The sequence below is a fragment of the Fulmarus glacialis genome, unplaced genomic scaffold (assembly GCF_000690835.1).
Source record: "Fulmarus glacialis isolate BGI_N327 unplaced genomic scaffold, ASM69083v1 scaffold46785, whole genome shotgun sequence".
Taxonomy (NCBI): domain Eukaryota; kingdom Metazoa; phylum Chordata; class Aves; order Procellariiformes; family Procellariidae; genus Fulmarus; species Fulmarus glacialis.
This window is the reverse complement of record NW_009215840.1, coordinates 1-23,001: the sequence shown is the minus strand read 5'-3', so window position 1 is coordinate 23,001 and position 23,001 is coordinate 1. Positions and strand designations below refer to the sequence as shown.

The 23,001-nt window shown below is 45.1% G+C and overlaps 1 protein-coding gene across 1 annotated transcript; it reads right to left on the bottom strand.

The window, feature by feature from the left end:
• Nucleotides 1–7,522: 7,522 nt before the first annotated feature.
• Nucleotides 7,523–22,780, bottom strand: LOC104070533 (cytochrome P450 20A1). Its single transcript, XM_009579072.1, is given in 14 exon segments — nucleotides 7,523–7,874; nucleotides 8,044–8,133; nucleotides 10,025–10,089; nucleotides 10,736–10,847; nucleotides 11,744–11,864; nucleotides 13,246–13,300; nucleotides 13,710–13,825; nucleotides 15,485–15,563; nucleotides 16,242–16,409; nucleotides 17,086–17,231; nucleotides 22,246–22,412; nucleotides 22,500–22,549; nucleotides 22,663–22,731; nucleotides 22,733–22,780. Coding segments are annotated over 14 exon segments (1,437 nt in total). The 3' UTR covers nucleotides 7,523–7,723.
• Between the last annotated feature and the right edge of the window lie 221 nt (nucleotides 22,781–23,001).

Sequence of the window (23,001 nt, the reverse complement as noted above, 5' to 3'; positions counted from 1 at the left end):
GTCCCCGCCCACGCTGAGTCAGAGCTGCTTTTTCTTTGCATTATGGCAATATTAGACTTACGAAGACATCCAGGCATTTAAATAGTCAAGTAGGTGCTTAATGTGATATTCAAAATCCAAACACCTAAACCACTTCAAAAATTTGGTTTCTAGTGAACTGAAAGCCACAACTAAGATTTAAGTGCAACTGTGCTAGGCCAATACATGAAAGTTGGTGGTATTCAATGCAGTCACACAGCATAAATAATAGTCGCAGTCATACAAAGGTTTGCAGGCCCAGGCCGACGCTTGAGGTTAATTTAGAGCAGTCTGTTAGCAAGCAATCAATTTGCTCCTTCCTTTTACAAGAACAATACCATCAAATCAAGGCACAGGCTTGCCAAATTTATTACGAATTCTGCACAGCAGAAGGACTAAGTGCTTCACACACCCTCTCTGTTCCCAAATATGTTGCTCACCAATGAATGTGGGGCGGCTGCAACCATTGGTCCAGATGGTTTTCCATCCTATGCGATGGTGTATTCTTGCAGGCATCCCTGTCAGCTCCCATTAACTCACACAGCTCACTCCTCTCCTCCCAAGGCACTTTTCCCCCATTTAGACTCCTGGAAGAGCTTGCAAAAGCAGAACAGTCACCTCACAGAGCCAGGGCATGTTCACAAACTAATCTGCCGCACAATGGGCAACCTCCTTTCTCCCCAAGCAGGATAGTGGCAGGTGGTAGCCAAGTGGCTGGAAGGCAGGGCTTTTGGGCCTGGAAACTGTATTTGTGGAAGCTTAGAGCTGTGTGAGAATGCTCATGTTGCAACAAGGCAGCTGTTCTTCCACTCCCACACACAGCAGCAATCCACTTACTGCTGTCTAATGCCCATGGTGCCCCGAACCCCGTCATTGTACCAGGTGACTTACAAGCACCCAAGGATGGAGTGAGAGTCAGCTTGTGACATACTGGATGCTGAAGGCTGCTGAGCAGGGACTGAAGTTGCTGCATTTCTGTTATTTAGGTATCACAGAGTTCCTGCATCTCCTGGGGTTCAGCTGTAAGGCAAATGCATGGAGCTTCAGTGTGCAGCACAAAATACCAGTGGTCTTAAAGGAAGGGATGGAATAAACATGATGTATATAATCAATAACTCACAGCTAACAAGCCCTGCATGAGCAAGTCGGTTGCTTTTCAGTCCAAGAAACTACAAAGCCAGAGTATGCATTTTCATGTTAGTGCTGATGTCAGGGCATGAATATTATTACCAGAATTAAAAATAATGTATCTGACAACAGTGAATTCCAATAGAGGATCCAACAGTGACATGAAAAGTGCAGCTTTTTTCCATGCTGGCGGTAGGCTTTATCAATGAAGATGTAGGGACGTTTATAAGGGTAATAAAGCTCTAGATCTGAGCCTTGCTTATTCTGTATCAGGGTCTTGGCCAATACAAAACAATGCTACCAAGTGCCAATTTCCACACTTTGACAATATGAACTTTGCTTTTTCAGACACCCTTATTAGCTCCCCCCCCCTCACCCCAGAAGATAAATGGCCAAATACGACTTACTGTTTTTCTCTTACTGTTCCAATAGATTTTTGTTCCTTTCCTGGATTCATGGCCTAGGGAAATTTGGTCAGGGCAAGAGCCTTAATGGGTGAATAGCACCTTCTCTTTTATCTATGACTATCCATTCCCTCCTAGCCTCCCCTCCCCAAGGCTTCTGAACACAAAGTACTTGTAGGAATCATTCAGTCTATTGCTGAAACACAGCCCCTGACGCAGCAGATACACAGCACTGCTAGAGCATTTCATTCCATCAGTTAAATTAAAGAACTGAATCCAGCTGATGGCTGGGCCCAGCAAGCTCTCTTTTAGAGAGGATACCCAGAGCCTTCTGCCGTAAAGCTCTGAAGGGGAAGATGATCGCTTTACCCTTGCTGCAGTGTCTGAGTCATTACTGAGTTGGAAGCGACTGTTAAAAAAAAAAAAAAGCCTTTTTTTTGTGAGACTAGAAAGTTGGCAGCCAAGCAGGCACAGCATTGGATGTCTCACTGCCAGGCTTGTGACAGAGCTGACCTGCCTGGATGCCAGCAGGGAGGTGGGAGCAGAGCGTGCCAGTGCCCGTGAGTTGCTCAGCACTGCGGAGACTGGAGCAGAGAAGCTTCAGAGAGGTTCAGAGGTGGCCCCAGCACTGATACCCCATATAAAGAGCAAACATTTCCTGCCTGATAGTGTCACTGGAGCATCACTTGCCCACCTGCAGTGATGTTTCACTGTCATCGAAGTAACGGAGACACTCACCAGGGACACATTTTACCTGGTTCCTCTGCCCTTTCAGTCCTGCACCCTCTCCTCTTTGGCCAAGGCAAAAGGCCTCAGTTACCTTATCATCACCACTATCACTTATCTGTATGTCAATTATAATTAAGATTTTGCTCCAAGTTACACTGGAATCCTGCAAGATTTGTCCTTGTGACTTTTTACTGGCCTAGCATTGATCTATTTATTTAAACTACTTTTCCCATTAAAGAGATGATCAAGTGCTTGCGCCAGAGATGATGGTGCAGATACAGAACTATGACTGATGCTTTTTGCCTCCTGGAAGCAAGGCTTTTCTTCACATTAACAGGAACATTAACATCAGAGCAATTGCACGTACTTCATTTATCTTGGGTTCAGGCTCCTCTGTAAGAGAAATAGCAATGACCTGAAAAGTAGGGGAAAAAATTCTTTCCACTCCAGCCCTCCCCCAAATCTTTTTGTGGGAAACACAACTGTGTTTTGAATGCTAAAATTCACACAGATTTAAAAATACTTATCTTCAAGGAATGTTGCCATGGAAACCCTTATCTTCTCTCCTTCCCCACCCTCCATATGTGAGGAACATTTTCTTCGTCTTTTTTTTTACTGCATGTGGTAGTTCCTCTTCCCCGTCTGCTACTGCCAAAAACCTGGCATTGAATCCTAAGAGATGTCAAACAGGCCTTTTGTTTAGTTGAGAAGTGATTGCTAAAAAACAGTCCTGAGCTCAACTACAGAGAGATGCCAAGATGGGTACATATTCTCAGGCTCCAGAGAAAGATGCCTGGAGTATTTTCCAGCAATTCCTGCTTCAGACAAGTGGAAAGAAGCAGCAAGAGCTGCCACGGTAATTACAACAGTTCCACTTCCTGGTGGCATAACCGACAAGTGATGAAGATTTTCCTTCTCATTAAAAGCCTTTCTTCCCCTTCCATGCACTCTTGATAAAAGGGGTTGGGAGGTGGGTGAAGTCCTGTGTGCTCAATGTGCTTTCATAAAGGTACTGCAATACCCCATTCCTTTTGCCCCAAATCTACAAGAGGATCCAAGCACAGAAAGGAAGCCAATAAACTGTAGACTCTACTCTGCTGATGAGGGTATATCTATATCCAAGGGTCAGTGTCAGGGAGCCCCTTCTGTAGCATTAACGGAAACCTTGGGAAGGTCATACATGGCCCTACTGAGAGGCAAGACTCTACAGATATCTCCTGCTGTCAGTGAGAACGTGTGCACAGTACCCAAGACAGAAAGAGTGAGAAGGCAATGCTACTTACCTGTGAGTTAAATAGTACCAAAATATTTACGAACAAACTATGCAGGTGAGACAGATAGAATCCAGTTTGGATTGCCAGCAGCCCCAGGTTCATATAACTGCACAGCTAATGGGGGAGCTGGCACGAGAGCTGCCCAAGGTATTTTAAATCAGCAAACATCCACTCTGCCCAACAACCAACATTTACTTTTGCAGCAAGTAGGACAGAAGTTGCCAAGACCATCCTTTCCATTTAATGATGTAAAATAAAACATACAGCCCTCAACTCTGTGCTGCATGCCACAGCCATTACCAGCAAGTCCTTAAACTCCTGGGAACAGAAGGATATTACTACTTTGCAATAATGGCTCTATGTGCAGCCCAGGTTAATTAAAATCTAGAGGTAATGCCATTCATGGATATTTTGGAGGTAGTGGGAGGCTAGGTCAATAAGCTGTCTGCTCTGCTCAAAGTTATGTTAACAACTGTCTCACCAGTTGCCACCAGTACGAGGGGCAAAAGTATACGGCTTTGTCACCAAGAAACAGCCACGACAATCAATTAGCGATGGCCTGACCGCTCCTGGCACCTGTGCTGGCTGCCTGCTTCTGAGAGCAGCAGGTTGCATAGGCACAGAGATATATTTAGCCTCTTACTTTCCATGAGTTTGTAGCTCTCTGTAGAAGCTTGTTCCACAGTAAGAGTCCAAGGAATGAAATGACAGCTTTTCTGTATGCTTTTCAAAACCATCCTGTGGAATTTGTGAAGCAGCTTTCTGGTGTAGAGCAGGAATATGAAGCATAAAAAGCAACAATTCCCTATATTATAGAAGCAACCTCTCCCTCTTGGCTTTGTTCCTAGACTAAGGCATTTTTTTCCACAAGTTGCAATGTTTGCCCGCATCCCCATGTTACAGCCAGAAGGGATCTCTGGGTCTTAGATCTGTGTCCTTAGTGCGTGGGTCTGAGCAGGACTGACAAAACTCTATTCTCTATTCACTGGACTCCTGAGAGTGGCTATCTGCTACAGTGCAGGCGCTGACTCAAGCTTTTCCCCAGCCTGGCATCTAACAATGCTTCGGCTTTGGCTGCAGTCTTGTGACATGTCTAGCATAGACACCCTGTGCCCAGTCATCTTTTTTTTTTCACAATATTTGTAGAAACGTAACAGTGTTGAGATTTCAAACCCCGATCCCTGTCAAACGCAGCTGATTTGGCCCACAGGCTCAGAAGTTACTTCTTGTGAGAAGAGAAAGGAGAAAATGGCCAGACATAAGTGGGGACGGGGGCGCGCTCTACGAACCCAAGTCTTCCTTAGGAAACCAGGCCAAACAAGAAACAGCTGACAGGGCGTGCTGGACAAGGGGTGAGGGGGGAAATGGGACAAAACTGGCATTTCAAGCTCCCAGTCAAAATAGATTACAACTTCATGAGAAAGCTCTGATCCATGAACATTCCCATACAAAAAAGGGGGTTTGCTGCACAAGAAAAGAATCTACAGCCGGGCTGATGAGCATCGCACTAAATCTTGATAGTTAGGCTGTCTGAAATGGCCGACACACATAGAGTGAGGAATGGAAACTTACAGACTTCAGCAAACAAGGTGGCTGTGACCTCAGTGTCACTGAGCAGTCCATAATGAATGCTTGAGAGTGCCTTACCCCCTCCTTTTCCTCCACGCTCAACACATTTCCTTAACGGATGAGTCAGGGTGTTTTTTTGACAGCAGTTTTGAGCAAACACAAACGTATCATTGGCTTTCTCCAGCACTTCGGGCCACATTCTTCTCTTGTATCAGTCATGGACTCCTGTAGCATGCTCGGTTACTGGCCCAGACTAAGAGCACAGTCTTACAGGATGCAATACCTGTGCAGGCTGACAGAAAATTCGTAACAAATTATATGGAGTTACTCACATTTTTGATTCCTGTAACTGGGGAAGGGCTGTTGCAAGGCAGTTGGCCCGTACAGCTCCAGCAAGGCAGAGAAATGCTGTAACAGAAGTCTGGACAATTACACTGGGAAGCTTTTCTAGTGTCTGAAAGCTTCACTCCTACGACAGGGCTACAAGAAAGCAGATCTTCGCCACTCAATTATATGACAGTCAGCTATTCCTTGTCTGGTTCCTAGCAGGGACAGTGCTATCCTACCATTTTTTCCCCAAAAGGCAATAACTTAGCCTCCATTTTGCCTCCTCTGCACATCAGGGATGCTTTAAAATAAAATCCTTTACCACACTGATTTCTCCAGAAGGTTTAGGAAACATCTGCAACCTTCAAGAAAAACAGGCCTTTTTGCATAAGCAGTGAAGCAAAGCCTGACATGAATTGCCATCTGGGGACATGACCAACCTTCAGTTAAATGGAGGTCAGATTAGCAAGAGCTTTCTTGCAGTTCATTATAAAAATCAATGCACGAGAGGCAGCAAGCTGAACTGCACAACCCTCCTTTTTCTGCCCAGCAGACAAAAACCACTAGAACAGCATCCCTGTCTTACCTCTCCCCCAACACAAACTGCACTGGGGGGGATGTGAGTCTCTACAGCTCCACCCAAAACAGAGCTGACACATTAAACCCAAGAGCAGAATTTTCTTTGTCTGGTGCCCACAGAGGCTGGCATCAGATGTGAACCCCATAAGAGCTGACAGGACTGCATTCAGGCTGGCACTCAGCAGCAAATACAAAAGCCAAAACATTTTTGTAAGAGCAGCAGATTTGCTGACCTGGAAGGTATCAGTGAAAGGAACAACGTCTGTAGAACTAGGAATTGCAGCTACCAGGTATGTGTCCCTATGTAAAGTGTGCATAGAGGCAGTAGGAAGTAGCTCCAATGGGAGCCACACACTCCTGGCCTGCTCTCTGGTGCATCGGTAGCTGTGTACAAAAGCAGCTCGGGCATACACACCTGCAGGCTGAGCAACATCTCACCACACAGCTTTTGGGTGGAAAGGGGGCTAGGAACTGGAGCTAACAGAGAAGTCAGGTTTATGGTGAAAAGATTTATAAAGATCAGGTCAAGGGTGATCCTATGTAAGAGAGAAAAAAAAAAGGGGATAAACACAACCTGAAAAGGAAGTCAGGTGGCAATTACTCCAAGAAGATGATGGGGTAAGAGGTTCCTGCCTCTCAAGCCGTTCAGTGGGACTTTGAAAAATCTTTCAGGAGCTGGCTTATGATGGCCAAAAATGAAAGAAAGAAGCAAGGAAAAGCACGCGAACATGTGGCATGTGATGCTGCTTTGGCTGGCACCCATTATGGAGGAGGAAAAGGATTCTTTGAAAGGCTTTTAAGTTATTAAGTATAACATTAATCCAGAGCCCTATAAAATCAGCACTCTCCCTTTCCATGACCAGTCTCATGCTGACCCAGTGCTGAATGAATTGCAAGCATCTGTCAATTTCTGACGCTGATGAGGTTAGACACTGCCCTCAGAATTGTCAGGATAGAGAATCCCTTTCTCAGGGCTTTGTTCTGTGGTTTTATTTCATTTCATTATATTATTACTGATGCTTCCAAAACCAATTTTATTCCTCTTGGTTTACTAGCATTTCTCAGTCATCCTTTCTCCTGCAACCCCACAGCATGGCAAGATTACACAGCAAGAGAACCCGTGGTGCAATTCCCACCCCACTTTATTTCTCTCTTTCTCTCACACACACACACATACTTCTCACAAGATATATCTGCTCTTCTTGACAGTTATAGCTATAGCTCAAGGGAAGAAAAGACACTTGGAATAAAAATACCTATATATAGAGAAAGGTTTTGTCCTTGTGCCTCCAAGGTCTTATCTAGCTAGGATCCACGAAGAAGCATTCCACTGGATAAGAGAGACACTTTTATCCAGCTTTGGCTGCTGTTGGAAAGGGGCTGGTCTTTGACTAGCTGGCACCCAACAGTTCATACATACACCACTGCAAGGTTTTGTTGCTTCTTTTGCAATGGTTTGGCCAGAGATCCAAAAGCAAATGTAAAAAAGGCATACAGATTAAATCTACTTTAATATGACTATTAATTGAGTTAGAAACAGTACCCAAGAGAGGTATGTGGTTAAGAACATGGAAGGTAACAAAATCTGGATGTAAAATTCCTTGGCTGAGTCAGTATGGCGCCAGCATGATTCCCCCTAAGACCCTTGCTCAGAACTTCACTGCTGGCACTTTTAGCCCCTTGTTTTGCTTGCTCTTAGCTTCTCTTAGACACCGTTATCCAGGCTTCCTCCTTTGGTGAGGTTACCAGCTCATATTTGGTCTCCATGACTTGTCCTTTCACTGGGTGGAGATACAGTTTCCTTACCAGGACACTCAGCAGAACTGTAGCCACCATATAGGCAAACCTGATGGAAGAGGCAGGAGAAAAGAATAAAAACCTTGCTATGATGTAAATCTGCCAAAGGACAACTGCCACCTTGGACAGATTGTCTCAGCAGTAACAGAAAGAGTCTGAAAGCACCTCCTCTCCTGTCTGCCACAGAGACACACAAAGACCACCTTCCCTATGCTCACCTCAACTCCGGGCACTCCTGGCTTCCTGAAAAACCCAACAAGGAGAGGTTTTTCATGGCCAATTCCTCATTGAATCTCTCTGGGTCAAACCTATGAAAGACAAAATACACTGAGGCTTTCGGTGCAGGCACAGGACCCTTTCCCCGGACACATGTACCCACTGACGAGTAAGAAACTGGCAACAAAATACAGAATCTCACTGACTTGCTCTCTTAATCATGCTGGGTAATCCCACACAGATATATGAAGGCAATTGTGCATCCACTCCATCTACGTTCCCAGCTGGTCAGCTGTGTCCCAGCTTGGTCAAAACGCTGATAAACTGAGTTAGTGTGACACAGGGGTGGAACTAATATGCATTACCTCTCAGCAGTGGGCATTTAGCTTGAGTACACAGCTGAGCTGATGCTGCTACCTGCCCTCTATTCCCCTCCAGGGCACACACAATCTGATTTGTCTCCCTCTCTCCCGCCCCCTGTGTCCCTTCCTCTCTCACTTCCAAAAATATTTCCCTTTCCTCCTAGCCCCTCACCCTTCTCTTCAAGCAGCTGGTGTGTGTATGTGTATGTGCTGGGGCAGGGAAGCTGGTGACTCATTCAAGTGAGAAAAGTGGTTTCCAGCATTAGGATGCTGGAGGTTGTGAGAAAACTATTATCCAGGGCTGGCATAAGTTAAAACAAGATTCCCATAATCAACTAACCATAGGGAGTCTAATAAAATATCATTCAATTTAAATATAAAAAAAAAAAACCTAACAGAACATTTGATGGATGGAAGGCAGTTCTCTTTCACTTTCTGCTAATATTTCTGCTTATACTTCAAGCCTTTGGATCCCTGCCTAAACATCCAAACTCTGCTTCTACCAAGGTAAAAAGGCATGTGGGTGCTGACCCTCAGTAAAAGCAGCATCAAACTTACATTCCCCCTGAACTGAAGTGGCAAATTACAGATGTAATAGGAAAGAAAATGCAGCTGCCTAGCAAAAAAACAGGGAGGGCAAACAGCCATGCACAGTGGTTTTGTACAGTAGGTAGGTGAAAGGATCACAAAGAGCTGATCTCCTATCTCCGTCACAGAAATACACATCTATCTCAGGCTAAACCTCAACCTCAACCTCCTTCTCCTTGGAATAAACACACCGTGTTCATGGCAGTCCTCACTGTGCCTCCCACAAGGCCACAGCAAACCCTTCCTAAACACAGCATGTGTCCTATCCTAGTGGGCAATCCCTGCCAAGATGCTTGTAGATTGGCACATCAATGCCTGACCCTTTTGTAAGAGCTACACTTGCAGGAGAGGACAAGTGCTGTTCTAAAGGCTCTATTCTTTCTCCTAAATCTCAGCTGTCTGTTCTCTCTGTCTAGAATAACTGACCCACATTTTTTTCCCAGTCCAACTGAAGTAAGTCAGATACATGTTAATATTTGCCACCTGGAGGCCACAGGAAGCTACAGCAATTTTTTTCTTTAACCACTGAAATGCTGGCCTGGATCCAGTTTTGTTTTCACAGATAGAAGTAATGAGGTAGCATTTTCCTTCCCCCTGAAAAAACAAAACTTCAGACTGACATTTCCTCCCTTGCATCATTGTTTCATGATGACAAGCAGTGATTCCAAAGCCATTCAAATCACTGTTTCTTTCTCACAGAAAACCTTAAAAAGAATTTACCAGCATCTGCCAGGGAAGCTGTGTGTGTGCATGTGTGTGTGCAAAAAAAATTGTTATTAAACTCTAACACATACACACACACAGACTGGAGCATGGGAGGAAAGGATCATGACTTGAATTGCCCCAAAATCCCACCCATGGAGACAAACAAACCAAGATCTTCATAAATTGATTTTCTTAAACGCTCCCTTTCATCTCCAAAATCTGCTTAAGGCAGGCCCTGCAGCCAAACAGGCTCTGCTGTAAGATCTAAAGAATATTAATTAAAAAAAGGAAAGGAATTAGTTGCAATAAAAGTCTTGATTCTACCTACTTGTATGGTGATGGCCATGATGAACTATCCTGCAGCATCACACCAAGAGCATAAAGCACAAGTGTCTGCAAAGAAAATTAGGAGGTGTATGTCAGAGCAGAAAGAAATGCACAATTAAAGACAACTCTGGACAGCCCTGCTGGATGACGATTATTCTGCAGACTACTCATATTTATTAGGTGGATTAAAAAGAAAATATGCTATATTCATCTACAGATTTCCATAACCCATGCCCAGATGTTAGGATTTTAACTTTTAAGGCCCATGCTGCAACTGTCGGTGGTTAGAGAAGTTCTGATCCCATTCCTCTACTCTTGCTGGCATATATGTATGGACTACTTTATTCTCTGCAATGGAGAACACCACTCTGTGTTGGAAATATGGGTGATACGATCAGGCCTGAAATCATGCTCTTCTATGCACAACTAAGCCCATAAGCCCCTTCAAAAGGTGATTCATCCCTGGTGGACCCAGAACCGGAAGCAAATCTGCTCAGCAAGAGAAAACATGCATTCCCAGAGCTTCTCCCACAGAGGAACTGCAGGGCAAACTTTGAGCTAAATTGTACTTTCAGATGACAGAGCAGCTGCTCAGGTTCAACAGTGTCAGAAGAAATGGTCTTCCTGCCTCACTCCTCCGTGGGAAGAAGAGGAAACAGCAAATTGCCCTCCAACAAAGGAGAGTGGCCGAGTGCTCCCAGTACTGCCCTACCTCTTTGGGGATAGTGTGTTGGTCGACTCTGCCCTCCAGCTCCTGCAGCTGTGCAGCAACAGGAGTAAGCTTTGCTGTTCGCACTGTCTCACACAGGACTTGCCGACAGTATCTGCAACCAGTAAGACTTGGTTAATTTAACCCTCCCAGAGAGAAGCTTGTCCATGTCCTTGTGGCAGCAAGGAGAGCTGAGTCACCTGCTGCATTTAGGGTCACAGTCTGCTCTTGGAGCTGTCTCAAGCCACACTGAGGCACTTCATTTTTTTCTGGCAAGGATTCCCAGCATCTTTGCAAGAAGCATTAAATCTCATTATCAGCTTTTAGGGAAGGTTATCAAAATCTCTCTTCACCATCCTTTTTTCAGATTTTAAACCAAACTAACTCTGCTAAAAAGCATAAACACACCAGCCCTTTTCCTGGACCTCTCACCCATACAAGCAGCAGCAAGAAACCCACATACTCAATACCGTCTTACTGAAACTCTAACACGAGTCCAAATACAAAATGCACCCAGTTGCACCAACAGATGCACAAAAAATAAAGGCACACTGTTGACAAGTCATCATCCTAGTTCTGTGGCCCTTTGAAAAGAAGATTATTCCATGCTTTCTCTCTAAATATGTCTAACATGAATCCAACCATTCAAACGTCTGATTACCTCTACTTTTGGAAAACTAGGATAGAAACCAAAAAAGATAGTAAGCAAAAAAATTTTGGCCTGGCAGTGAGGGCACTGATTCTGTGCTCTCCTCTGCCGATGAACCTACAGGGTTTCCTATAAACACCCTGAAGAGAGCAGCTTGGTCCCCATGTCTGGAGCCTACAGCAGATTCTCTCTGTGCTGCAAGTCATCCTGTGGTTTGATCACTTCCAGAAAAAAAGAAGGAAGTAGCTTTTGGATGCCTTCTCCTGGCCCAGTATAGGCTGCACATCAGCCTCCAGCACATGAAACCCCTGTCCCCACCACATGAGATAACCTTCCTCTGCAGTTCCTTCCATGGGACCCACCTGAGCTGCTCGATTTTCTCATGTGTAATTGGTCCCTTCCCCAGAACGTGGTCCATCTCCTTGTAGAGATTCTGCTGAACATCTTCTGAGGTTGTCAGGAAATAGACTGCCCAGGTACACACTAGGGAATAAATCAAGACAAGACTAGACCAAAAAAATTCAATCCTTTACAAACTGCATTCAGTTTTCTTACTTCCTGTATTTGCAACATTACTTTTTGACCCAGAAAAGGGTGACCTCTGTTCACAGCAGGCTGTACTGGTTCTGTATTCCGTGGCAGGAGTAGAGGCTGAACTCCTGTGTAACAAGAGACCCTGCAAGCTAAAATTCTCTTTCCAACGCTATGAGGAGCTTAGAGAGCTGTTGCAGGAGACTGAACCATTCACCTCAGAGCTCTGGGGAAGGTACCACACAGTGCAGCAAACCCTGGGGAACCAGGGTTGTTAGACCAACCATGCAAATGAAAGGCTGGTTTGTCCAAAGCATCAGAAAATTCCCTTATTTAGGGGGCTTCCCCAGCACATCTCAGGTGAGTGCTCCAGACAGCCAACATCTGGGGCTCCTGACAGGGAGTGACAAGAACAGCACAGCTGTCTGCAGCAGGTTGGGCAGCACTTGTCTCCCCTACATCTATTTGGTAAGGTACTCAAGAGGTATCTTCAATTGCAGAGTGAAAAAGAAACTTTGTGTAAGAAATAAGTGTGTAGGATGCAGTTTCCCTAAAGCTACAAGGAAATGTTTCTACCACTTCAAACTGCCTATTCATGAGAACTATCTGGAATCCCTGAGGAGTCAAGCCCCTTAAAATTACAGTCTTCCTGGAGTACTTGGAGAGTATATTCTCTGGGGAGACTATTATCATAGTTGCCAAATTTACTTTCCACATTCTTTAACTCCCAGCTGCACCTGGGAGGTTTTCTTTGGAATACCAGCCCCACTGGCTGAGATACAGGGCCTGATCATCCCCCTATCATAAGAGATTTTACACAGCTCCAGTTTTTATTCTTATTTGTTTTTTTTTCTATAACCTTTGCACAAATCCCAAAGTAGCTCCTTTGAAAGTCTTCCATACATGGAACACACCTATCTTCCAGAAATTCTAAGCAGCCAGTCAGATTCCAGCACTCTGCTCTAATTTCCTTCCCATGTGCCAGAACCTTTTTTACAACATGATCTTTGTGGCTTACATCTTTTCGTGCTTTTTCATCAAATTTAGCATCAGTTGGCTGGGGTTAGAGTGCAAGCGAAAAGCAATGGGAAGAAATTCTACGGTTCACCAAAAGACTGGGAAGGTGGTCAAACACAGCTTAGTTTCAACTCACTAGCTGTGAGGCTGTGCCAAGAGGCTGCTGTAAAATTAGCTTCTTCTATACATCTGTAGCTCAGGAGAAACAGACTGATGAATAGAATTTTTTATTAGCCTAGAATAAGTCTCATGTCATCACACACAGTTTTAGACAGCTGAGTGTAAGGATGGAAAGTTACTTACAACCTGTACTTACAGTTAGCAGTGATTATGCATCCTGCCAAGGAGAAAATCATTGTATCTTCCAGAATCTAGGAAATAAAATCTACTTCAGAGAATGAAGTTCATAAGACTGTAAAGATAAAAAAGAAGTGGCACATTCTCCATTCAAGTGCATGAAATCGCTTTAGTGCAGGGAGCAGGAAATACATCTAGAAGACACAGACTGAACTCTCTACAGAACTTCCACTGGAATGGCACGAGACATGCCTAATACTAACATACTTCTAGTTCATAAAAATAGCAACGAAACAGTGGCAAGGAAAGCCACCAAAGTCTAATGCAATTAAACATTGTAGGAATGGAAAAAGAACAAGAAACCTGCTTTAGTAAGGAATCCCACCTAAGATGCAAAAACTTAAATTAATCAAAGGCTACAATGTAATGAGCTTGTAACAGCAAAAGTCCATTACTGTGTAATGACATAACAGCTGCACAGACCTGCTGATCACTCAGGCTCCCCTGCAGCAAGGTGTCTATAAAGATGTGCCTGTTGAATGATCTGCCTCGGCGATCCTTTGTAACTTTCCTTAAGGTGGATTCCATCTCCATCAGAGCTTTGGAAGCAAAAAGAAATGTTTATTTTAAAACCTGGTCATCCTGAGTGCTGCAGAGAAGCAAATCCATCTCCCCAAGCAGATTTTCAGACCAGCTGTCCCTGCTGGGCTCACTTACAGAAGCAGCCTCTGTTACATATTACTGTCAATTTGGAAGGCGGTATCTCCAATTTAGTTGAAAATGTGGGAACCAAATAAGACAGGTTGCCTATAAAAAGCCACCTTACAGGTATAACCGAGACATGTACTCTATGAGCTGAAATCACGTAAGGAGAAGTCAAATAAGCTAGCGTTGAACTATCAGAGAATATGTTTAATCAGCCCCCATAAAAAAAACATTTGAGCCAGATAACACTAGTTGCATAGCCTGTAGAGTTATAATTACTGAAGTGTTACAGCACCTCCAGCCACTGACGGTCTCCCTTTTGCTAAAGGTCTACAGACATGGTGCAAGGGGATGGCTCTGTGCTAAAGAGTCTGCATGGACAGAGAGAGGAAGGTGGGGAAAACATGGGAGGGTTTTGGCACAAAGAGTCCACACATCTGAAGATACCTGGGTGCCTAACTCCTTGTGGCTATTGTGGGAACTGCGGGGAGTTAGGGACCTAGATGCCATTGGCTATCTGATTTAAATGACTTACTCAAGACTATCCAAGAAACATGGAGCAGAAGTTGGATCTGAAACTCGATTTACCAAGGCCCAATTCAGCCCCTTTGTCTTAGAACTACCCTTCCTCCCTCCTCTCCGCCCAGGAAGGCCAGCCACACTACCTCACTACCTGGAGTGTGTGAAATTGTGTCCTAATGCATCATCCTACTACAACACAGGAAGAGTCCTGAACAAGTGCCCATGGGAGAAGCCCATTTTAACAGGGCAGTAGTTGTCCTCAGGTTCTGAAACCCACAGAACCAGCAAAATAAAGAAGGAAACACTGGGTTTGGGGGATTTACAAGCAAATCCTTAGTTCTAGATACAAGCTACTTTTGTTTAACATCTTATCAATCAATACTGAAAGGCTTTAACTATTAACAAAAAAAAGACAGGACAACCAAAAAATAAAATAACTTACTGTGAAATATTTAAGAAATAAAAGCACTGCCATAACAGACCTGAAAATCATGTTGCCTTGTAATAGCACATCAGAGGCTACCATGTGGAAGGTATCCATCAAAGCAGCACCTCTGTACTTGTGTCTTCTAGCCTGTGAGTGAGTGTCTGGCAGCGCATTCACCAAATGGTGCATCACAAGAATGAACATACAGGCCAAACCAAGTGGCTCCATCTGTCTCCACCTAGTACAGTTGCTGCCTCCAAGAGAGGACAAAAGTGGACACAAAAGGCAACAGAACAGGAAGGGAGCAAGCACACGATACTTCCCAGGATCCTCTATCAGCCTCCAGACTGGACAGACCCTGGAACTAGACCTGGAACTTGAGTTCTAGTCCTACAAACTTCTTGCGCAATGGCAGGCTTGTCACTCAACTCCAAAACAATGATCTTACGTGAAAGTAAGGAGGACACATCTGGCAGCTTATGGCACGATGATCAAGTCTGCAGAAAAGCCAAGACAGCTGCGCAAGTTAAGTGCTTCCATACGCTAGCTAACTCTAAGTATTAATCAGAGTGGGAAGACAACTGTGATTGTGGGAGGAACCTACCATCTTCGTAGAGCTTCTTTCTAGTCATGTTTTTGTCAAGGGACCCATCCAAGAAACCTTTCCCAATCTCCAACCAGATCTGAAAGAAGGACAGAGAGAAGAGCACCATCACTCACCACAGACTGAGACTGCTGGAATTCTATTTTTCCCTATTCACAAAAATGAAAACACCAAATAAAATGAAGACTTCCTGTGAATTCAGAACTGGTCTCTTCTTTAGGACACCATGTCCCATTCCAGATATTACGTCTATGATAGCTGAAATTGAGTTGAAAGGAAACAACTGTAATTACAACCGTAGGAGAAAAGACATGGGAATCGTGAATGGGGGATGGAACTGCTTCTTTCCCACCCTATCACCAGCAGATTTAACATCCCCAGATCTCCTCAGATTTTCCGTTCTCCACAATGTCACAAAGCCTTCAGAAGATCTTTGAAAAGGAGAAGTTTCACTGGAATTCCCAGTAGAGTTTAACTGACTTAGGTACCAAACACCTCTCAACTGCCTTTGGATCTGAGTTCCCAATCCCCACAGATCCTTTAGAAACACCTTAGACTAATGACAGCAGGATCAGCAGTAGGATCTTTCCGATAGTTTCAGCATGGGACAATTGAGGCAGAGCCCTCAAGCTCTTAACATTAGCTTAATGTTAAAGTCTCAGCAGTAGCTTGTACTAAACTGTACACAGACACAAGCTGTGTGCTGTTGGCGTGGAAAAATATAATAGGAGATTTCCTGGCTCTTCGTGACACTTACTGCATCATGGTGCCTGCGGAATCGGATGACTTCCCGGTCATCTTCAAAGCTGCTGCCCATAGCTGTCTGCGTGACAGACTTCATGGCAAAGCCCAGCATGTGCTGGCAGAGTGGCACATGTTGTGCCTCAGGGAGGGAGAGCCATTTGGCTAGCAACTCTTCTGACAGCTTGAGAGGGAAGGAACCATTAGTTGGCAGTAATATCAGCAGCCTATTTACCAAACATACCCTGGAGACATTCCCACCCTGTTCCTAAGGCAGACCACATTTTTGTGGCTATGGCATGAAGCTACACTCTCTCCAGGGTTTCCTTCCATTGTTAACTTAAACAATAAGATTTTAGCCTCAAATATTCTGCCTCTTCCCAAGGTCTTCCTCCAACAAGGCAGCCCTGTCCTCCTCTCTTGTTCCCTCTGTCACAAAAGAAACCTTAGAACCTTTAATACTAGTAGCTCCAGACTGGGAAAACAGATCATATTCTGGCTGCTGGGCTGAGTCAACAGAACAGTTCTTCACCTGTTTGTGGTCCCAATAGCTGGTTCCTCGCTCCTCCCTCCTGTCCTGGGAAATAAATCTAGAATCCAGATGCTCCAGTATCTTTAACTGCATCTGGTATCTTGGCATAAAAAGTCACCAAGCTCAGCCCTTCCCCCTAACCCACTGGAGCTAAGAGAAACCAAATATTCACACTGTGCTTGAATGGGCAGAGGCTGTTCACTGACGCAGATCCTTATAGTTCCAGCACTAATTTGAATGCAGCTCCTTTATCCTAGTGATCATTCTCACTAAACTTTCCCCTATGAGCCACACAGGGCTTCTCTGCTGTACAAAGGCAGTTACGCACCTTCTGGATGACAGCAAAGTTACTTTGCAAGGACTTGGTCACACCATTTTCATACAGCTTTCTCCTCATGTGGCTCTCTCCCGTATCCCCATTCAGGCTGGACTGGTACCTCAAGAGGGACTTCAGCATTGTCTCAAAGGGATCCACTGAAAGCAAATAAAGGAAACACCATTCGAAAGTCAGGCAGTCACACCACTCTGGGATGATGAAAACGGCAATCTCTTCAATCAGGCACTGCTACTTCTGGGCAGTGAGCAAGGCATGGCTCCTTCCCCCAGGAACAGTCTCTGGGGTGTTAAGCTTCTCTTGCTCAGTGTGGGCTGGGACCTCATGAGGTCTCTTCTCTGTGGCAGGGTACCATCCTGCGATCAGCTCCCCCTGCAGAGGTAGCCTGCTGGCTCTACCAAGTAACTGGAAGCTTGTTCCCAGCTTGCCAGTTCCCAGCTGGTTGTGCCACTGACTTGGTGACAACAGGGAGCGTGGCATGCTCCTTCCCCTTCTCCTCCAGCCTGATCTGCGGCCCCTCTAGCACATTTCCCCTTGACATCTGGTGCGCCCTCCTGTCCTGACCATGGCTATGCACTCAAGACATATCAGCTCGCATGACAGACTTAGCCAGAGGTTGCTCTTTGCACTCCTTACCTTGCTTCACAGTCCCAGCAAACCTCATTTGGCATCCTACTGCTCCTGCATGATTTCTCTAGCATGCACCGAGTTCCCTGCTGATGAGCTCTTCCCAAACTAACACCTACCCCTGTCAGTCAGGGCTGCCTCCAGCAGAGAAGCTCTTACAGAAAACAGTACCCCACTAAGCTACAGAATGCTTTCTACTTCTAATCGCCTTACTTTCCACTGGCAACAGTGTACAAACTAGACAAAACCACATATCCTCCATCTTCCATATCCACGGCTCACTTCAGTTAGATTTTTAGCTCTGAATTTCACGAGCAGGGGCCTCTACTTAGTAAATTTGCTAAAGTATATTAGGTGTCAATGCAAAACTGTGCAATAAAGCATGGCATACGGTTTTCCCTTTCTGTAAACTTTTCTGTGGGTCTTGCAGAACTGGCAGAATCTTTAAGGAACTATTTGGAAGCAGCAATCAGGGGGTTTTCAAGAGGGATATTTTCACTGTTTATCACAGTCTGTTATTTCTCCCAGAGGAGAGTGAAACATCTGATGCATCAGAAGACATCAAGGCTGGGCTAGACACATATGACTCTACCAAGTGTGGATGTATCTAGGATTCCCAGCAGAGATCAGGGCCTCATTATGCTACTGGACAAACATACAAGAAGAGACAATTCCCACCTGCAGAGGACTTACTACTTAATGACACAAAAGCAGCTAATGAGGCCAGAGGCATGAATACAGTAAACTTTCCTAAATGCTTTTCTTTCACATCATTTCCCTTCCAATGTTTTTAAGCTCTGCATCTCACCCTCTTTCTCACTTTGAATGACAAGGAGTATGTGCATGTGTCTTTTGGCACAGCAGATGGTACCTGCAGCTCTCCATGTGGAGCCGGTTGTTGTGTGACTCTAGCTGCTGCTGACAATTCCTCCTCCAAGGTACTTTGCCATGGAGTGGCTGCTGCTATTCATGCCATGATTCCCTGCTGACTGGCCCTGGCAGAGCTAGGCACAGTACTGAGGTAGCCAGAAAGACACATGGCTGGTGGTAAAGCCCACACAGCAAATCTGGCAAGCAGAGGCATTTGGAGAGGCCAAAGGATGCTTAGCACCATCACCTGCAGAAACTGCAAAGTTCTCCTGGTGCATATGAAAAACTGCTGGATCAGCCACGGGCTCCATTTTTTTCTCCCCTGTCCCTAGTGCAAACTGGCACTCCCATGCCACTGATACACTCACTGCTGTGAACTCAGGACCACAGAGCCCAGGCTGCCCTTTGCTGAGGGCTGACCCTGCCTCACAGTATTTGGGAAATGGCTATTTCTCCACAACTACGGAGGCTAGTGACTCCACAAGGCACAAACTGCCTCTCAGAGACAGAGCTCTGCCCTGCCAGCACTTCCATGGACTTCCTTTGTCTTTGTCTTGAAAACATGTCTAGGGTTACATTTTCAGTCCTCTTAGTGAATCATATGAAAATTTCGACTGTTCCTTCCACTTACAAGGAAATCTTCTCCCTCATCCCAAGAACCTCAGAGTGCTGTCCTGGACATCATTGTAAGTAAATATGGAGAAAAGATCTAACTCTGGATAGTCAAGACAGATGCCAAGTAGAAATTAATATCAGAGATGGAAAGGACCTCTGAAGCTGCACAGTATAAATGCACACAGAACAGCAAGGAAGCAGTCCTGCTCAAACAGGCCAGGACCCATAGCTCCAGCATTCAGTGTGCTTCAGGTTCATTGTCCCAACCCAAAAGGCGACATCAACTCATGGGAGTTTTCCAAGCGGGTCTCTGAACCCATTGCTCCTGGCAATCCTGAACTAGTCCACCCTCTTCACAGGCCTGCACGGCTTCCCCAGAGCCTCTCACGGGAATTACCAGTATCAGCAGCAAAGTTTTACTTCCTTTGAATTCTCCCTGCAAATTAATCTCAACCAAGTTTTAAGACGCCATGAAAACGTATCGACTTCAAACACTGCTTTAAGCATGAGGAAAAACAGTCTCCTGGCACTGGGAACCCATCAATAACTATGAATGCAATTAGTGCAACTTCAAGGCTCTCATGAGAGATGCACTATCAGACCTCTCTCTCTTCTTTCTCTCTCCAAGAAGTTTGGCTTTACCTGTGACACACACATGAGACGAAAGGAATCTTTCTATGCTACTTGGAGCCAAACCCTACACCTCAAACTTGGAAACCAACAAGCAAGCATCTATGAAGAGCAGCTCCGGCCTCAGGTACCCCAGCAGACTGAGGAGGAGTCACGTGGCAAGGGTCTTCAGGTTGGGCTGGAGAGTCAGGACCTGGATATAACCCAGTCCAGAGTGGGCTGTCTCCTGCCCCACGGCACTGTGCGCGCAGAAGAGATACAGGCAAGGCCAGGTCTCCAACAAAACTGCAAGCTGCCCAGAGCCAGTTGGTGGCTGAGAGCTACCACAACACCTATTCCCCCTCACCAGGAAATGGTACAGAAACTGTTTTGCTACAGCCACTCAGCTACTATGTGTTGTTTATATCTCAAAGCTCCAGGAAAAACAATCAGTAAGATTCCTCACCTCTAATAAAGTTTGAGCACTTCTGACAAGCATCAGTGCTAAACGGAAAGCACTGATACAACTAACATCGCTGCTTTTTCAGGTCTGAGTTCAGTACAGATCATGAGAACCCTCCTTCTTAAGCCTGCTGCTGCTGCCTTTACGAGGATCCCCCCATAAGCTCTTCCGTCTGCTGGGCTGAACACATTTCCCCTGGCTCCTCCTGCACAACAGCCTCCCCACTCCTCTGAGAGCACTGGCAACCTTTCTTTGCACTTGCTTTATTCAAAATCATGCCCAAGTACAGAGGTCAGAGCCGTACACAGGATTCCAGGTCTGGCTCATGTTCATCTTCTGCAATAGCCTAGATGCTTTCCTCTCTCTACAGAAAATACATGACTCAATGCACCCTTTTCTTTTTTTCCATGGCCATGTCATCCTGCAGGCAATTAATACAGCCTGCTCTTGCTCCTCCCCTTCCTGTTTCTGCTACCCCAGCCCTCAGGGGTACCCATTTCCTTGCTCCGACACTCTGTTTCATTGTGTTGACAAGGGGTCCCAGTGTGACGCCATCAGGGCAGGCTGCTAACACAAGTGGGAGTATTTTTTTCTCTTCCCCTACACAATCCAGCCTTGCTTCCTCTTTCACTTCTCATATCCCATTACCTCCAGCTTCAGTGATGACCCAAGCGGTGTCCAAGCAAATGTTCAACTGAAACCCTGACAGAAACACAGTTCTATCACTTTCCTTGTCTAGAAGTCTAATTATCAAAGAAGCATGGCGTGCATTTCCTATTTATCTCCATTCTTAAAAAATATGTTTAGCCCTTGGCACAGCAGGATGCCAGACTAGTCTGTAACTGCCTGGGTCACATTTCCTGCATTGAAGTTCCAGGCACTGTATTTGTTTTTCTCCAGTATTTGGGTACTCCCAAATTCAGTACATTTCTGAGAATTTGCCTGCTCAGGGGCCTGTCACCACTTATCTGAGCTTTGAGAAAGTGACTGTCTGCTCAATTTCCCCCAAACACACTTGAGTGCATTCAGATCTTTCAGGGTGGGTTTCCACCTTCTGAGTGCCATTGCTATCAACTGTGTCTTGCTGATCTTTGCTAACTCCCACTCCTTTCACAGATCATCACCAATTTTTTTGAGTCTATCATGCAACTGTACAAGAAGCTTACCCATCATGACCCCAGCCTAAAGTGATGCTGAGATATCCGCCTGTGCCTAAAGACAGCCTACAGTATCAGGTCAGAGGTGTGCAACCAGCACCTCATTCAACCTTCTAAGATGAAAACTGGAAAAACAAAAGGTTAAACCCAAAGATCAACCGAGTTAACTTATTGTCTGTGATCACCTTAGGAAGCAAAACACCCACCTAAGAGACTTACACCATAAATTAAAATATCCTCCCAGGACTAAGAGGGTCAACTCAGCTACCAGCACCACTGACCACTTCCAAGTCTGGAAGATCACTAGAGGTTTTCAGCCTAAAATACTACATGCCAAAGAAAAACAAAAGTTAAATAACTTATTCAAATACTACTTTAAAAACCTCCACACTGAACCACACAAGGGAGCTATCACAAACCAGCACAGTTCTTTTCAGACATAGCAAATTTCCTCCTCTTAAATTGTATTTCAAGCTGCTTTTAAAATGTATGTCAAGTTGCTACAGGATCTTTGCCTTGCTCTTTCAAGTGACTAACAAGCATGATGCTTTCCATAAACATTTGCCTGTAGGGAGATGGTAAAAGACACAAGCATACTAATTTCTTGATGGTCACTGGACAGCAGCAACTCTTAGTCACTGATATTCAAGTCCAATAAGCAGGACCAAAGACACACCTGAACCACCATGTCAGCTGCAAACTAAGTCTCATTTTCTTTCTACTTAGAATGAAACCCCAGCTTCCTTTGACACAGGATGCCCAGCAAGGCCAGAAAGAACAAATGGACTCAAAGACAAAGCAAAGGACACTTACACAACCGGTTGGGGTTAATATGTTGTTTCAGGAGATCAACTGAGCCAAGGCTAACAACAAGACGCCTTCCAAACCAGAAAGAGACCAGTGGGCCATATTTCTCATGAAGGTTCACCAGGAACTCATGCAAACTGCGGCTGGCAATGATATCTGGCAGGTTGCCATCCCTGAGGATCACAAAGAGGATATTTGGTCAGGAACAGCATCCACTGGCAGGGCTGAACTTGATTGATGTGAAGATGGAAAGCACTTACTTTTCATCAGTTGGAGCCAGCCCAGGGATACCTGATGCTTGCCTAGATGCCTAGAGAGTAAAAGGAAATGAGTCAACCTCCTTGAACTTAGATTTTATACAAGCCCCACAGCTTTCCAGCAGGAGAGCTGGATTTTCCACATCAATACTGCTGCACTACTTACAAACATTAAACAAAAGCTGGATAAGCCACATGTTCAGGCCTCAGACCTGCTAAGGTTTATGAAGCTGATCAACTCTAAATGTGTTCTCGGTCCCACGGGCTAAACCAGGATTATTCATCTGGTTAGATGAAAGATCCCTGTGGAAAATCTTAAAGGGTCAGGTTTGCAATGTAGACCTTACACCCAGATTTTGCCCTGAAGATCTGCACACGTGAAAAACTGCAAGGTGAGCAGATAAAGCCTTTCTAAAAGGGATTCACCGGGCACGTAAAACACGAGATGTGCCAAAGCGTGCGGGCAGGGCTGCCCCGCTGGCTGGGGAGGGCCGGCCGGCCGGGA